The sequence below is a fragment of the Diadema antillarum genome, unplaced genomic scaffold (genome assembly GCF_040938485.1).
Source record: "Diadema antillarum isolate AM-2024a unplaced genomic scaffold, OU_Dant_1.0 seq00001829_RagTag, whole genome shotgun sequence".
NCBI classification, from domain to species: Eukaryota; Metazoa; Echinodermata; class Echinoidea; order Diadematoida; family Diadematidae; genus Diadema; species Diadema antillarum.
Window position 1 is genome coordinate 70,491 of NW_027272502.1, and position 18,761 is coordinate 89,251.

The following is an 18,761-nucleotide window of genomic DNA, read 5'->3' on the forward strand; positions in this document are numbered from 1 at the left end:
GTAACTCCCAAATGAGTGCCAATGAATACAGTGTACTAGCAAGAATGCAATTTTGTATCTTTGGGAAATGATATTCTAATATTTTAATATGAGTATCATCTTGGCCATTTCATGTATAAATTTAGTAATAATTTGTTACCTCCCACTTTTACTGGGACGTTTGTGAGAAACAACTCCTTTCACAGATATCCGACTCTTCATCTAATGAATTTCATTTACCTTTAACCAGAACGATATTCATTCAATCCACATTTACTTTCCTTGGACCAAAATTTTGGAATGGCCTTAGTAATAATTTATAAACCGCCACAAGTTTGAATTGTTTTAAAGTTAAGTTAAAGATTTTTTTTTTAAAGATAATTCTAAAAACAAAATTCTTTTGAACGTTATCATTAAACATATATATTTTTCACATTTAAATTGAAAAGGTCAAATTTTGTTGACTTTTCAATGATTTCAGAATTACTGGAATATTCACTCTCATTGTTCCCTTCATATTTTGCGTATAGCTTAGCGGTTCCGTTCACTCTTCACTTCTTGTCTTCTCAATGGACATAATTCTTTCTTTCTCCTATTCTCCAACCATATTATTTCTTGTTCTTCTTTTTCTTCTTCTTCATCTCTCTGTCTTTTCTTTCCCGTTCTGTTTTCTGCATGACAGCGACGTAGTGTTTGGATTTGTCTGGGTGTCTGTGTAGGGATAGTTAGGTTTTTATGCCTCCGCCACGAAGTGGTGCCGCAGGCATTATGTTTTCGGGTTGTCCGTCCGTCCGTCCGTCTGTCCTTCCGTCCGTCCGTCCTTCCGTCCGTCCGTAATGAATTTTGTGGCAAGCGTAACTACAATTTTTTTTTAGAAGTATCCTAATGAAACTTGACATGTATGTGTATTAGGGGGTGAAGTTGTGCCTGTCAACTTTTGGGTGCACATGCTCAAGGTAAAAGGTCAAAAGGTCAAGGTCAAATACATACGATTTCACTATTTCCTCCATATCTATGCATTGCCTGAAGATATTTTCTTGAAACTTAGTGTATACATGTAATACCTAATTAAGATTCTCTGGTGAAAGTTTGGGGTCATGAGGTCAAAGGTCAAAGGTCAAAAGGTCAAGTAAAAATATTAAAATTTCACCTTTTTCTCTGTACCTTGGAAATTGTTCAAGGTATCTTTTATTCACGTTCCATATTCCACATTTCGTACAAGTTTTATATTCCATTTGATTTGAAGCAGAAATGTTTTTCACACAATGGTCAGTTTGAACCAATAATGCACAAATGTATAAGGACATATAATTAACGTGTAATATGAGGAACCCACTAAAAAGCAAAGCTTGTAGGATGTGGGTTCCAAAAATATAACATAGGGTTTTAGTACAGTATATCAAAGTCAGAAGTGACGTAACCTGCAAAATTCAAAATATCGAGAATATTACAATGTTTACGGGATGTAAAAAGTATAGTATATAATGTTTTATGATTAACTTATGGTATAAATACTTAAAAAAGTAGCAAGTTAATCAAACTGGTGAGGTCATCCGAGCGAGGCATCATTTAAGTATATGCAAAAAAAAAAAAAATAAGCGATTACGGCAAAATAATTACACATAGGATTTTAGAAAATTGGCTTTGAGATTTTTCTTAAAGGAGCTTAAAGAACTTGAGTGCAACCGACCCGAATCTTACTCATTCCAGAAAGAAGGGCCGGCGGTAGATGTAATTGTCTTAAGGGCTAAAAATGTACGAACAGGGGAAAAATGATAGGATTCACTGTGTCTTGTAGGGTAAGTATGACTATCACTGTTTTTCACAAACATTGAGGAAAATATACTAGGAAGGTTACCAGTATTCAACTTATACATGAAAATTCCAACATGATATAAATACAAATCAGAAATTTTTAACAATTTACTAGAAACAAACAATTCATCAGTATGATCAAAAAATTGTGCTCGATTTATAATCCGCAAGGCCTTTTTCTGAACCAAAAGTAACGAATCAATTTTAGTCTTTGAGCAATTCCCCCAGGCTAATATTCCGTAATTCAAGTAAGGTAATAATAAAGTTGTATAAAGAGAATGCAATATTGGCTTTAGGAAGAGATATTTCAGTTTGTGAATAATTCCAACATTCTTGCACAACAATTTACATAAATAATCAATATGTACTTTCCATGAAAGGTTACTGTCAATATAAATACCTAAAAATTTTGTTGAATCTATTTGATTTAACTGTAAACCGTTCATTAAAACTAAACCTGGAAGAGATTTTATTGTGTTACTGAAAACCATATAATTGGTCTTATTCATGTTAAGCGACAATTTATTTGCCTGAATCCACTCAAACACTAACTTAAGTTCATTATTCAGAGAATCGAGTGCTCAAAACATAAGGATCTGAGTGAGAATAAAAGAGACTTGTATCATCTGCGAACAGAAGAAAAGACAGCAGAGAGGATGAGTTACGGAAGTCATTGATGTATAAAATGAATAAAAGAGGACCTAAGAGGGAGCCCTGTGGAACACCACAACAAATCGAGTTTATATCAGATTCATGATTATTTACGGAAACAAATTGAGATCGACCGGTAAGATAACTTCTGAACCACTCCAAGGCCTTTCCACGAATACCGTAATGATTTAGTTTATACAAAAGAATTTCGTGATCTATTGTGTCAAAGGCCTTGGAGTAGTCCAGAAACAGACCGACTGTATGCGACTTGTGTCTATAGCCATGGCTCGACACTAACTTTTTTTGTTTGGTGGCCCGATGGGCCACTAAAATCTTAAATTTCAAATTTTTGGTGGCCCGAGAGAAAAATTTGGTGTCCCGAAAAAAACCAATAAAAAACATTAAAAGTCCTTTTTTTTTTAATGAGTCAAATATTTAAGTTTTATGATAGTAAGAATTAGAAGTTAGACATATCTACTCATAAATAAACTTCAACAAACTTGCAACACTCACTCTCAGGCACTCATTCAGTCCTTTTCATCCATCCTTTAAACAAATTTAACTGCTAATTTCCGGCGCAAAAAGTTACGAATTTATTGACACACTTTTCAAAAAATTTTGGTGGCCCGAGGCGGGCCACCAAATTTGCCCTTTTTTGAAATTTGGTGGCCCGACTTTCATTTTTGGTGGCCCCGGGCCACCGGGCTACCGTTAGTGTCGAGCCCTGCTATAGCTCTTACAATTTTCTCAACCAGTAGTAATATAGCATGGGTGGTTGCATGTTTTTTTCCGGAACCCGAATTGATTATCAGCTAAAATATCACAATCGTTTACAAATTTGATTAAACGATTATAAATCACCTTCTCAAGTAATTTAGAAAAGAATGACAGAAGCGATATTGGTCGAAAATTTCCTAACTCATCCTCTCTGCCTTTCTTATAGATTAGGATAACTTTAGCAATTTTCATTTTAATGGGCACAATACCAGTCAATAAAGATAAATTCAAAATGTGAACTAAGGGTGATAGTATTTCGTTTACAATACATTTCATGAGGTGATTAGAAATCCCATCATGACCTGTACTCTTCTTGGGGCTAAAAGAATTGACAATATCTACGACCTCTGTTTCAAGTACTGGGAGAAAAAAATAAGGACTGTGGATTGGAATTTAAAAGGTAAGAATGAAAGGGTCTGTGTACAGATGAAATATTGCGGGCCAGATTCGGACCAATATTAACAAAAAAAGAGTTGAATGCTTCAGCAATTTCCACATCATCTGTTAAATTCTTCCCTTCACAAAGGATATTATCAATACTACCCTTATTTACACGTTTATGAATAACACTGTTTATTACATGCCAGGTAGATTTTGCATCTGACTTGTGCTGTTCAAACAAAGAACAAAAATAATCTTTCTTTGCTTTACGTAACAGGGACGTAAGAGTATTCCGATATTTAATGTACTTTGATTTATTCAAAGCTGTATTACATGATTTATATCTGTAAAATAAAGTATCTTCATGGAACATACTGACTGGCAGTGATTGTCTAGCAGATTTAGGGTTCATGGGGTCAAAGGTCAAGGGCAACACTTCAAAATTTTACTATTTCCCTCATATTTATGCAATGCCAGCAGGAGTATTTTTTTTTTACACTTGGTGTATGCATGTATAACACAATAGAGATTCTCTGTTAAGTTTCTTTTCTTCTTCCTTTTTTTGCCTCAAAGGTCAAAAGGTCAAAGATCAAGTGAAAGTGCTGAACTGTTTCCTCCATAATGCTATCTAGGAAATGGTTCAAGTTATCTTGAAACTTACTACATATTTATGCATGTTCTACCTGACAGTGATTATCTTAATATGAATTTTAGGGTCAAAGACCAGATGAAAATGGCAACAATTTACTATTCAATACAGAAATTGCACTTTTTCTCCATACCTTGAATATTACTCAGTGCATAAACTTATGGATGGATCAAAGTCAAGTTAAAGTTCTAAAATCTCCAAATACATGCTCTAATACATGTATTCTTCCAATTAAACCTAGGTCAAGGAAGGTGAGCATATAACACGTTTGTGACAAACTTGTCATTTTAATATTTTGCCAATTTTGTGAAAATGTAATCACACATTGTCCACATGTACTATAGACCTATTAGGAGAACCATGCATTATGACGGAGGCATACCAGTCGCCGTAGCAACATTTCTAGTTATTCGTAATTTGTGTTATTCATTTTTGTAGATTGAATTTCGAATGCACCCTACAAGCATTGCTTCTTCAGCATTCCTCCCCATCTCCTGCATTCTCTAAACTTCAAAATGTTTTGTGTTTTTTCCACCCTATCATTTGTTTTTCCTTAAATATCATACTTCATATTTTGTAATTATTGACACATATATGTGCTTATATTTTATGTGATATAAAATGTATTTACAAGTTCTGTTGGCAATGAAAAAAAATGAATGAATGAAAGAATGAATGAATGAGAGATGAGAGAAATATATAAATATGTCTAGCAGGGTATACATCAGGTAGACAAGGCATCCCTAAGACGTGTGTGGATTCTTTCGATCGATTCCTACATTTTGGTAGTTGAAACACCCACAATGTCATCCTCAAGACAATTGACAAGTTACTATAATATATAGCTGAAGGCAAGTGTCAAGTGATAAGCTGAAATACCACGGGCCATTATTTTTATCTTATTCTCTCAGTTTGATTCATTCATGCTGGGAGTTATAATACAGCTTACCTTCTCTCTTCGTATTTTCTTTCAAATTGAAATTAATAGAAGAATATTTTATTTATGCTTTATAATTCCTTGATACTAAAGAACATCTCCTATTGTGACATTGTTTGGGCAACTGCAAAAAGTCACATTGACAGTACAGTATGTATATTGCTTCTACAAAAGAAAGCTATACGTGATACACCAATTCAGGTTATCGGGACCATTCAGATCCTCTGTTCGTAGAATTAAAAACACTAAAGGTAATTTACATTATCATTATTATTTTTTGTGCAAATTCACATTTCATGTTTCGTTTGTATAACGGTCAGTTGTCATCTTCTTTTTTTCCTCATTATTTCAGTTGAATAAGGACATACATTCTTATCCCATTAGGCAATCTGATAAATTTCATGTACAAAATCTGAAAACGGTGATGGCTCTGAAATCTATCAGACACACTGGACCCGATATTTGGAACTCTCTTCCTTCTGAAATTCGAACTTTAAAGTCTATGTATTCTTTTAAGAAAGTTGTAAAGACAATGCTGCTCTCTGAATGTCAGTGATCTTATAATGTCATTGTAAATGTATTGTACATGAAATTCCCTCGTGGAATTATCGCCGTTCTGAATTTATAGCGTAGTGTTATGTAACCGACCATGACCTGTAACCGTTCACCTGTACCTCGGTGAGAAAATACTTTGCCATTCTTACTATTTAGCGATGCAGGTGATCTAACGTTGTGTATTAGCGAAAGCAGACAGACCTCTCCTCTCTCCTTTCTTCTATCCCATGTCTATGCAAGTCATACCTCCCTCCTTTTTTCCTATAATACTAGTAATGTATTATGCACGAGGGCTGCATACAAATCAAGCAATGCTTAAGCTGTAGCCCTTCTGCGTTGTTCATTGCATTGCTGATATGTTCTGTTGTACATTGTAAAGGCAACGAAAAAACTGTATTGCTGTATAGTATTCTAAAGTTGATGAAGAAACTTACTTTGTTAGCAATTAATGTTTATGTATATATGTATATGTATATATACAATTATATATATAAGTATTATATATATATATATATGTGTGTGTGTGTGTGTGTGTGTGTGTGTGTACATATATACATATACAGGGTAGCCCAAAAAGAACGGAACACCAAAGATCTTTAATTACTGCAATATTGTTGCAAATATTTCATTATTTTATATACTATTGGAAAGTCCGTTCTCTTTCTAATAGAATGACACCAAGTTCTTTAATTTCAGTTAATGCGTTATGATTTTAGGACCATTTTAGTGAACCCTTGCAATTTTCCAAATGTGATCATTTTGCACTCTCAGAGATACCGAAATCAGCGATAATTCGGCTTGCCATAGAACCAGTAGCGTTCACAATGTGTGGAATGTGGATAACAGCTCTTTAATGTGAATGGAAGAAAGAGTGGGCGGGGCGGACGGTGTGATTGTCATTGTCCGTTATCATTGTGAATGAGACAACATGTTGGGCTCAATGAAATGCTAAATTTAGCTGGAAAGTAGCGAGGTTTATTCAAAGGCATGATTGGCAGTGCTGACGTGAGTTCATGAGTGGTTTCGGAATAAAGCACGTACTTTTAATTAAGTATACATTGATAAGCACAGTGAGAACTAAGAATTGTGCTATGTCGGTTTATGAACGAATTAAGAGGTATCTCACCTGGCTTGAAACTATAGTTCGCGACTGCAGAGCAGTTGCAGAGATGTCACCGCTTACGACTCTGAGACGTCTATTGCGAAATTACGGTATCTCCGAGCAGTCGCAAGAAATTTGAAGACATGATTTATCAATGTGGCTGACCGATTTTAAAAATTCTCAGTCTCAGCTCTCTGACCTTTATGATTATGTTCAGATGGACGAAAACTATAAGGAAAATCAAGCATAATGAAGATCATGAACCACCGGGGTGGTGGGGGGGGGGGGGGGGGGGTGAGGTTTGCTGGTTAAAAAAAAAAGGTGATGAAAAAATTTGCCCTCCGGCCTCCGTGTACTTGCACCCCTGTTCACAGAACCACCTAGTGTGCATTTTGTAGAACTTGCCTGGTACGATTCAAGTTTTACTAATCCACTCATAGATACAGATTCTCACTGTATTTATCAATGCATACTTACAATTAAAAGTACGGCCTTTATTCCAAAACCACTCATGAACTCACGCCACTACCAATCATGCCTTTAAATTAACCTCGCTACTTTCCAGCTAAATTTAGCATATTTTCATTGAGCCCAACATGTCATCTCATTCACAATGATAACGGACAATGAAATTCACACCCTCCGCCCCGCCCACTCTCTCTTCCATTCACAGTAAAGAGCCGTTGTCCACATTCCACACATTGTGAACGCTATTGGTTCTATGGTAAGCCGAATTATCTCTGATTTCGGTATCTCTGAGAGAGCAAAATGATCACATTTTGAAAATTGCAATCGTTCACAAAATAGTCCTTAAATCATAACGCATTAACCAAAATTAAATAACTTGGCGTCATTCCATAGGAAAAAAAGGCCTTCCAATAGTATGCACAATAATGACACATGTGCAACAATATTGCTGTAATTAAAGATCTTAGGTAATCCGTTCTTTTTGGGCCACCCTGTATAATTTATGGCACAATCAATGTATATAACATATGTTTTTGTTTCTGCATGAACAATGATATAATGCAGGAACCAATAAAATCAAATCAAATCAAATCAAATAAAATCAAATCAAATCAAATTACAGAAGTTACTGCAGATGACTCAAATATTCATTGTATATAGTATATAAGAAGCATTCTTCATGGTGACACGTTACCATTATTTCTCCTAATACATTGCTGCAAGAATATCCTTTCTTGTTATTAAAGTTAATGCAGGCAATTGCAGTTTTTAGTTAAATTATAAATAAAGCCCTTACAAGTTGCAGTTTTGAACAATTGCAAAAATTTCCTTCAAAATGTTTGATGGCAAGAGATCATAAAATATATGCATTCATACAAGTTTGCTAGATGAGGAATTGAAATAGGGCAGACGGATTATGAAGGTTGATTCGGGGGAATAAATTGTACACTAACCCAAGGTAACCCAACCTATCGTCATTGTCCCTGTTACAAGTCATTCCTCCCCTGATCTTTGCTTATATTTATGTTATGTAGCTTCTGAGGTTATTGCCATGAAGCCAGAATATAATACTGTTCTTGTTATTGATCCTGTACGGCACATAAAGTGGTGAATTCTTAGCATTATTTTATGTACCAATACTTGCCTCCTTCAGCAGAATGCTGCTTGTCACTGGCAGCCTGTTATTTTATTCAAGTAATTCTAGACTAAACTTTAATTGACAGGTGGAGGAGAGGTAACAGAAAGCTTGGGAGGAGCCTGCTACCAGCCTGAGCAGCCATGGGAAAGGGAGAGCATGAATGGAGAGAAAAACAGATGAAAAAAGGGCAGGATATGAAGAGGCGAGTTCTGAGGGTCTCTGCTATTAGAGAAAGCAACATCTATTTCATTTAACGAATATGTTGCTTGTAGTTTGCATTGAAGCTGAGATGTTCCGGTAGTGTTTTTTTTCTTTTTTCATTTGCTTTTGGTGTTGTTGCTGTTGTTTGTTTGTTTGTTTGTTTGTTTGTCTGTTTGTTTGGTGGGGGTAAAACATGAAGGAAGGGGTGACAACAGATGGGAATGAGATACCTCAGAAGTTTCTAATCGCATAGGCCAAATAGAAGACATTGTGCTATGGTGATGAGTTTCCTCACCTCTACATTTGTCTACCCCAACATTGGTGTTTGTGATGCTCATTTTCTGCCGCTAACCTTCTAAATACAGAGTGTGATTTATTGCTTTCACTCATTGAGAGCAACTTTAATTTGCTTATACTTTCACTAAGCCTTGTGATACTTAAGTCCCTGAAATTATGTTCGCGTGATTGATTGCAACATAATTATTATGGTATTGCGCGCATCATCCGTCTGTCCATCCGTTATCTCCTTGCTCCCTCACTAATTTCTGCATTGTCTTAGTTCTTGCATTGATGAATTATACTGATGAGCACGTGCGCATAAACAGAATAAAGCTTGGGTAAGTCGAAGGTCAAAGAACATGGGTCATTGATCTGAAAATATATTTCTTAAAGATATCTTATACTGTTCAAGACATCGACTTCAAACGTGTCACATGCATGCATACTTGTGAATCAATTTACTATAGGTTTTCCCGGTCAATTTCATACTTTTGTCATTCAAGTTCCTATTCCGAGCATTCGATTTCACGCATTCCACGCTCGCAGCACTGAATCAGCAATCAAATTCAAAATCCGGTCATTCGAATTCACTATCCGAGCATTCAAATTCACTGTCGGAGCATTCAAATTCACTATCGGAGCATTCAAATTCACTGTCGTAACATTCAAATTCACTATCGGAGCATTCAAATTTAAGAGAGGAGCACGCATTTCATCAATGAGCATTCAAATTCATGTCAAGCTGGCGACGGAATCTCGTCGGTCATTCAAATTCGTGAATAGGCAACCATGTTCCAAATAACTGCATTCAATTTAAAAGAAGTCCTGAATTTAGTTAGTTTGGGGCCGTGTGTGCATGTTTCTCATTTGGCTTTGAATATATTGGGATTTATGATGATTATTTATTTTGCAGTAGAGGTCCACCTGTTCATTGACAATTTTGAACTCGCGCTTAGCAAATAGGAATATTTAGGCACATGTCCCTCGGACTGGACATAAAATGGAGGTCCCATAAGTGTTAGAGAGTCACAACTCATGCACGTAAAAGATCCCACTTCATTTATTCATCGCAAAGAGCAGAACATCTAGCTGGACCCCATATGGAAGACCAGCTTTTGCAGCTGAATATGGGTTATCCAGCCATCTTCTTTGATATGGAAAATGAAACAAACAAACAAACAAACATTAGGCACTGTATAGGCCTACAGACGAGCATAATACGGTGGGTTGGTTGACACTTTCAAGGAAAAAAAAAACAATTTTCGACTATATTGAAACTGATAAATGAACATTTTATACGTGTTGTTTGTTGTGTATTGCTGTCTTATTGATTTACTTTTGCGGGACTATGTGAGATCATTGTGTGTCAGCTTGTCTTTAAATTGATGAATTGTCATTATGTGGTTGGTGTTGGGGCGTTGTCAGCATGCAGTATCATCAAGAAATATGATTACTAGTCGTTGTGTTGTTTGGATGCACTGCTGATTGGACATTGCAATTTGAAATTTATTGAGATGAAAAACTAAGAATACATGAGCAGAGGACAATGTAGAACCTGTAAACAATCTTAATTACACTATATGCAAGCCTTCATAGGTTGTGTTGGCCCTTTTTCCTTTTTTAAAAGTCTACTCCATTTTCCTCGTTAAATTGATTGCACGAAGTAGGAACTTGATCGCCTAAAAATGAATTTGAACGCTCCAAACAAGCTCATTGGGACTATCACGTGACTATCGCATGAATATGAATGCACGAGTAGGAAAGTCGGTGCTCGCATTTTGAAATTGAATGCCCAATCGTGAATTTGATTTCATGAAAACGAAATAGAACGCCCATAAATGAAATTGATCGCTCGGATTCTGAATTTGAATGCCCGAATATTTTCGCACGCGTGCGCTGCGTGAATTTGAATGCACATTAATGAATTTGAGTGACAAAAGTATGAAATTGACCGGGAAAACCTATATTTAGCTAATTGCACTGAGATCATCCATAATGACTGCAGGACAGTCTCGTTACAATTTTAATTACTATAATGGTGATTGCCCTTCATAAAAAGGCAATTCATTACAATAACATGGCGTCCATTATGATCATAGTGGAATTGGCATATAAGCGTCTCAGCGAGATCTTAACTTTCAGGGCCACATTTCATATGAGAAAGATGTTAAGATAGCAAATCGTGCTGGAATGGCTACTTCCCATAGAAACAGCCAATCAGAAATCTGGCACAACTCAACACAGGAAAACTGAGATGATATTATTAATCCTAATATAGATGTATGTTATATAAAGTACACTGAAAGGCAAATTATATTACTGCAATAAATGCACACTTGTAAGAGATTGGATAGAGGTCTTTTTCTGATTGTCCTGTATAATCGTAGAGCATGTGCCAACAGGTTGGCCAAAATACACTATCCTGCTCGTGTGACGCCAGCAAAGGGTAAAGAACCCTCTACTAGGGTTCTGCCTGCACAGAAATACCCTTCTTTCCCTAATCTGCTTGCAGGTGTTTTGTTGCTCTGAAACACTTACGAACGGCTTACAAACACATTTGATTTTTAAGAGCAACCTGAACCATATCTGTCGTAAAGGTACAAGCACCTTCTTGAACTTACAAACAACTCAGATCTTTATGAAACAGCCTCAGTTGATAGTAATTTTACGAACGAATCTATGAAGGACTTAACAACTGGGTGCACTTACAAGCAACTTGGTGCTTTTACGAACAACTTGGGCATATACGAACAGCTTTATGAAACACCCCCCCCCCCCCCCGTTCTATTAATAATTGCTGTTATGACATTGTTAAAACAGTGAGGTGTATATGAATGATTCAAGACCTTTAGCTTTTGTTTTTATTTGTCATCAAGTGTGCTTACTTTTTAATGGTAAGCTGAAGAGGGGATAGGGGACTGGTAATTAAAGTAAAGGACACAAAGGGTTATGACAGAGTGCACAAACAGCTGTTGGAATTCAACCTCACTTTCCAAACAGAATGATGACACAATGCCGGATAAAATGCCTATACAATGTATGACTAAAGTTAAACACACGATTTGTTTTGCCATGAGCTATTATTATCATTTTATTGATTGATTGATTGATTTTACCATGTAAATAGCATCTACACTACGTAACATAAACATTACAAACATTAAACAAAAATGAGAGTGAATATAACAACACACTCTGTATGCATTTAACACAAAATGGTAGAGGAAAAGATCGTGACAATATTACGGTGTATATCTATTTAATTAGGACTACTCTTTTAATGATCAATGTCATGTTTGTCTCCTGAATCACTCTGTCTATAGGAAAATTACCCTATGCATCTGCACACAATACTTTTCATCACTTTTAATCTTTACAGTATGATGACCTACCCGATGGTAGATATGTCTCAGCAATCCGGACAAGTTTGGCTGTCATCAGAGCTTCTCTCAGGTCTGATCGAAGTGACGACGAGCTTACCCTTTGGCTCCACTTACGAAGCATGCTGACAGTTCCATCACTGGTTACTTCATGGTAACGATTGTTGGTTTTGATAAAGTTCTGGATTTCTCCCAAAGTGAAACCCAATTGTTTCCCAAGGTTCTCGATGTCTTCATTGTTTGAGATATCTAATGCAATACCTTTCAGAAGGGTATCCACATCGTCTGACATCCTGTGATAAATTGAGAGGAATGGGCCCATTTTGAATTCTGTATGATTATATACATTAATTACATGAATAATGAAGTGCCCCGATCAGTTCTGCTTGTTCAAGTCTGATGTAAATCATATTTTATCCCTGATTGAGTCCCCTGCGGTATTATAGGGGTTGAAGCCCTAAGTGAAAACAATGCATGGGTGGCAGTAAATGCATTAAATCTGTAATATTGGGTCATCAAGGATAGATTTCTGCTGCAACTGATTGACGATTGCCCTATATCGACAAAAATAAGCACTGAAATGATTAGTGTTCTAGTAGCAGCCATGATAAACAATCATGGGCGTACGTGCTCGAGCAGGATTCGAAACTAAGACCTCCTGAACTCCAGACAGGCGTCATCTCCAATAGAACATCGAGCTTAAAAAAAAAAGAGAGAGATTTCTAATTGATAAGATTCAGTCTTTTGTTGCGGTGGGGTTACTTACATGCCTCTCAATTTGCAAGGGAGATGTGTGATACAATACATCCAAGATCTGCTGTGTGAACTAAATGTATTCATTTCTGTCGTATAATCAGCTTACATTAGTGTTTCGTCAGAGTGTTATGACTGAAACATAACGAATTTAAACATCCATTTATTGTACCTTTCTAACAATTATGAGACTACAAAATCAAGGCCTACACCATCGAGTAGGCCGGTATACTCACCACAATAGACAATAGCACATCCATTTACATTGCAGTGATTAAAGGCATCACATGGTTATTTCTGTTAATGATGAGCATCTTTTGTGTGTTCGAGCTATTCATTCATTTTCATTCGGACACTTATTGGCATGCAAGGAGGTAGTTCAGACATTTCTTTTTAAATTTCTGATCATCAATGAACCAAGTTTGTAGTTGTTGTTTTCCTTTTTAATCATTTTTTTTTTGTGCACTAGTACTTTGAAATGAGTAACCCTCGATGGAGGCCATAACCAGATCTTCCCTTCTTCGTGAATACCTGACAATTCGTCGGCGTTTTCACGAACCGACGCTATTTCGATTTTGGTCAAAATTTTCAAAATCGAGATATTGGTACCAAATGAAAGTGCTTTCAAAACTCTACCAAATCCCAAAATTTTAGATCACAAAATTAATTATTCTTAATTTTATCAAAGAAAGAAAAAAACGACGGTACTCAAAATATCGAGAAATTGAGAAAAAGGGGTTTCACGAACCGACGCAGTAAAGATACGCCGGTTCGTGAAACCCGAATTGCTAGGGTGAAGAGCAATGCGGGTTTTACGAACCGTCGCAGTTGCATTATTTTGAGCTTTGTTTAACTTACTGGCCTAGAATTAGGTTTTGGCCCTAATCCAGATCTCAGAGTGAGAACCAAACCTTCTGAAAGATGAATGACGACCTAAGCCAGCCCACTGTCCACGAGTGAAGTGAATGGTAAGCTATAATCCTATTAAAATCATGCTCAAAATAACAGTTTCAGTTGGACTACCATAACCATTAATTGCGGTAGAGTGTAGTCCCATGTATTCAATCGCGTGATGCTTATGAAGCCTAGTCTGTAAACGCCATCCAATTTCAAATTAGATCCCAAATCATATTATTTATAGTTTCTTTTCAACTTATGTCGTTGCTTCTGAGACTACTGAGTACTGTAGTCGTAACGTCTGTGTGCAAGACATGCAAGATGTCAAAGTCTCGAAGACACTCCTGGCTATGCCTTGACTTGAGTTGAAAATGAAATCATGAGATTGACAAAGTAGGCCTACTAAACTAAAAAAAAAGTAAAAAGTCTAAAAGTAAAACTCAAAGGAAGAGTAAAGAATAAAGTTAGACATGTTAGACTTTAACTTTCAAGTTTAACTATTAAGTCTAAGTTAAGACTTTTACTTGTAATGCCAGTTACTAAAACTAAGATCAGCTGAAGTCTAAGACCAAGTCAAATTAACACAGAGTCTATAGTCTAGCTCTAGATCTACATCTAGACTAGTGGTAATAGTAGGTAGAGTCCACCCATTTTTTCCCCCAATTTTTACTGGTCCATTCCTGAAAAAGTTACTGGTCAGTGTCCAACAGTGATTTTTCCTGGTCAGGGACCGTCGGACCAGTGCCAGTGTGCAGCGTTGGTGTAGGCCTAGATGTCATCTATGACAGTATGTGGTCTAGTGATACTACCTAAACACTACGAGTAGTACAACTAGTACTCTACAGGTTAGGTGGCTTTCCTGTACAGTGCAGTGTTATAGTATACTTGTGAATTCAGCCCTAGTACCGTACTGTGTGTAGATATGTGACATTATGTCTAACGTTATAGTTCGAGTTGAGTACCTTTGAAGCACAGCGGTGGGGCTTTTTTTCCCTAAAACTTGTGAATGCGGCCCAACCAAATGGCGTTTACATATTCACGCGTGATTGTTAGTGATACAGTAGCGCTGTCGATTTCCACAGCATCCATGCATAATCTTTTGTCCTTTCTTCTTTCCTTTTTTCCCTTTGTTCTTTCACCCTTTTTATTCTTGGAATCGAAGGACTTCTAAGAAATGTCCCTCGACTGATTTAACCAGGACTCTTGAGTCCTGGTAAACCTAACCTAACCGAGTAACCGTTAACATTTGTTAGGCCTAACATAACAGTAACACTGACTTAGCCCTGTATTGACTTTGTCTTTGGCCGACTTACTGAGATGGCGAGTCTAACTCTTTAACGTTAGTCTAAACGTAGTCGTTAGATCTGTCAGTGTCAGTGTCACCGGTTATTGTATATGGTGCCATCTCTAACGTACGTTAACAAGTTGATGTTAGTTATCTATGTCAACTTACTGAGTCAGTAATAGTGGTACTGTCATCCTGTTGGATATCGCCGCAATATCATCCGTGACGTGTAAATTTCGTGTCACAAAGACAAAAGTTGCCAAGATCTAATAGTATAAGATGTCTAGATCTAATAGTATAAGATGTCTAGATCTAGATGTAGTCTAGCTCTATAATATAAATTTTGTGAACGACTGGTAACTTAAAAGTGAAAGGTCTAGACTTCACTTAGTCTAAAATTAGACCAGACATTCATGAGGCAAAGGCCTATTTAGTAGATCTATTCTTATTCTATTTTAACGTCAATTCCTACTAACTCGCCACGTGTTATTCCTAAGGCCAAGGACTTCCGGGTTAGTGATTTTTTTTTTCATAAATACCAAACAGCAGACGTGTTTCATTTGCATTCTTGTGCAGACTTCATGAAAATATGTGCAGTATCAAAGAAATATGATGCACATGACAATGCCAGTGTTTTATAGGTGAATGGTTAATACCTTTAAAAGCTGAATGATAATGTAGAGTCTAGGTCTAATTAAGATGTTACAGTCTCTGATAAGAAACAGGTTTGATTGACATAGACTGTTTCCCAAATGCAGGTACATGTAGTAATATTCAGCTATTTCAATGCAATGCCTTGTTTACAAATACATGTAGATTTATATTCATGTGAATGATAATTCAATTTCTACATGAGACATACCAAGTGCTAAACGTAATATCTTGCATCAGTAAAATGTGTAAATGAAGAGACAATTTGAATATGCATCAAATACGAACAGCAGCATTTTTGACATTCTTTGATCCTGCATAGGCCTACCATTTTGTTTTATGTTTAATATAAATAGAGCAAAATAATTTCAACTTCAGTTTTGTTGGCTGATTTTTTTTTCTTCTCAAAATTAAAGTTGTATCTTGTGCCATGATGTTTGATTTTAATCAAAAGTTCTTAATTTCTTTCTTTTCTTTCAGATGACTGGTGCCATGTAGTAGCGAAGAGCTGGACTGTTTCAGAGAAGAAGAAAAAAGTACAGCATCGTGCTGATCATCAAGGAATGTGAATACAATGGCTTAGGAAAGAAGACAATCTACAGATAGGATAGAAGGGAGAAATTGGGATGAAGGGCGACAACATAAGGACGGTATATCTACAGTGAAATGTGATTGTAAAGTGGAAACATGAAAGGAGATCCTAAGATTGAAGGTGAAAACAATGCATTCCATTCTGTGATGTCGTAATTACAATTTTGCTACACTTTAATAACACTACAGAGAGACATTTATATCAAGGAAAGCTTCATGTGGATATGGAATGTTAGATTTTTTTAAGTGTTCATTGGTATGTATTTCATGATAATAAATCTTGAAGGTTTTGTGTGGTAATCATAACCTTGTGATAAATCTTGATAGATTTCTAAGTGCACATTGGCAATATTTAGATGATGCTGTAATCAGATTAAGTTCTATTCTCCTTTATTCTTTTATTTATTATATTGTTGTCTTCAACCCACTTTGAATGTGTCACGTATGATTCTTATAAACATGGGAACATGCACTCCATGTAAATGATAGGACTTATAACAAATTGACATAATTATTCAACCATCACTAGACAGTTCTGTTGTAAGATGTTCTTTATCTAACTAAAATTGTAAATTATGATACGTGTATGTTCCCATGCAAACTCACAACAAAATACAGAAATTTGATTTCTTTTAATAATAATTCATTATGTCTCTAAATTTACAATTAAAGAAAGTGATTGCAATAAGGATGTCAAACATTGTATATTAAAATAATAGATTATTCATTTGTCTCCATCCGTAGTAACGCACGCAACTGCAGTGTGCAGTTTGTAGGATGCTGTGGAAAAAAAAAAAAAAATCAGAGGCAGCCCAAGCAGGATTCGAACCCACGACCTCTGGATTACTAGACCAGCGTCATAACCACTAGACCACCGGAGTGCCCTGGCGCTACCTTTACACATGAATAATTAAGCATAGAAGGGCTTGGGGGCGCTTCGAAGTTTACTGCTCTTATTAAATATGTACATGTCATTTGCAACTCAACTAAAGATGATTAAACACACTGAAATTCTTACTTTAAATGATATTCATAATCTGTTTTTTTTTTCTTTAATAGCTTGGGATGTACACTTTATACACTGTATCGGTCTACATTTCGCCTACAATATGGAATTCTTTACTTCGAGACGTTTGTTTTTAACAAACAAAAAATTAAGAGTCCTTTAAAGGTGCTGTAAAACAGTGGTGTTTGTTTGTTTGTTTGTTTTTTGGTGGGGGGGGGGGAGGGGAGTCAAATTAGCCTTGGCCCCTCTCCGCCGTCTTTTTTTTTCCTTTAGCTGCATTTTTTTTTAGTCATCACATGAAAATTCGTCTGCATCCACCCCGTAGTTTTGCTGATGACCTTTCTTTTTAATTATTTTAGCCACACACAATTTTGGCTGAATTTCCCCACCCCTCTTGTGAATTTGCTAGTACATGTACAAACACATTCTCAGAATGTGTTATAGTACTGGTGGATTAAGGATTCACAGGGAGGGGGGGGGGGGTCGGCCAAAATTTCTCTTTTCTCATATGTAACAAGCCTTCGGGGCGAAAGGCTGATATTATGGGCTTTCTACACACATTTTTAGATGCTAATTATTGGTTAACATGAGCATGATCATTTATGTTGTGATTAATTTGTTTCCTTATATATGTATGACTTCTATTAGAGACTTAATTGGCTTGGCACTCCTTACATCGACCTATTTTAGACACCCATTTCCCTCTCTCTCTCGTGCTTTTTCTCTACTGTCCTGTGAATAGTGTAACTACATGTACATGCAGTACCTCTTCTCTTTTGTATGATATACATCAAGTTTTTATCTGAGCATATGGGTGTTGCAGCACTCTCAAGCTTCATGCATATGCAGCAACATCTTTGTGTGGTCATATACATACATGTAATTATGCTTGATGTATTAATTTGAGAATGTTATTCTTTCTCTTGTATATGTTCCGTCCGCACTCTATAGATGTAAATGTACGATGTAAGATTTGGTGTGCATATTCGAACTGTGTTCCTCTTTTTGTGAACACACAAGAACTGATATAATAATGAACTTGAATTACACATATTCTTGAATCTTGATTCCATCTCCATTTGCCATTAGATATGTATTGATTTATGGAGCTCTTCCACAATTGTTATCCTTCCCATTGTCATTACTCATCTCTGAATAATTCAAATTTGATATTTTATTGAGGACCTATGTTTCTTCGATTACATAATGTACCTCTTCAATATATTGCTGCAAAAGGCATAATAAAACATGACCATTATCATATAT

The 18,761-nt window shown here is 36.2% G+C and overlaps 1 protein-coding gene across 7 annotated transcripts in view; it reads right to left on the reverse strand.

Moving 5' to 3' along the window:
• Positions 1-18,761, reverse strand: part of LOC139712616 (uncharacterized) — a 164,405-nt gene that overhangs the window by 17,054 nt on the left and 128,590 nt on the right. For 5 of the 7 annotated variants that reach the window (XM_071624424.1, XM_071624422.1, XM_071624420.1 and 2 more), the window contains exon 3: positions 12,325-12,605. The exons of the other annotated variants lie outside the window; for them this stretch is intronic. In XM_071624424.1, coding sequence (XP_071480525.1) covers positions 12,325-12,605 — 281 coding nt within the window. The remainder of the gene's footprint in view (positions 1-12,324; positions 12,606-18,761) is intronic. 7 annotated transcript variants of the gene reach the window in all.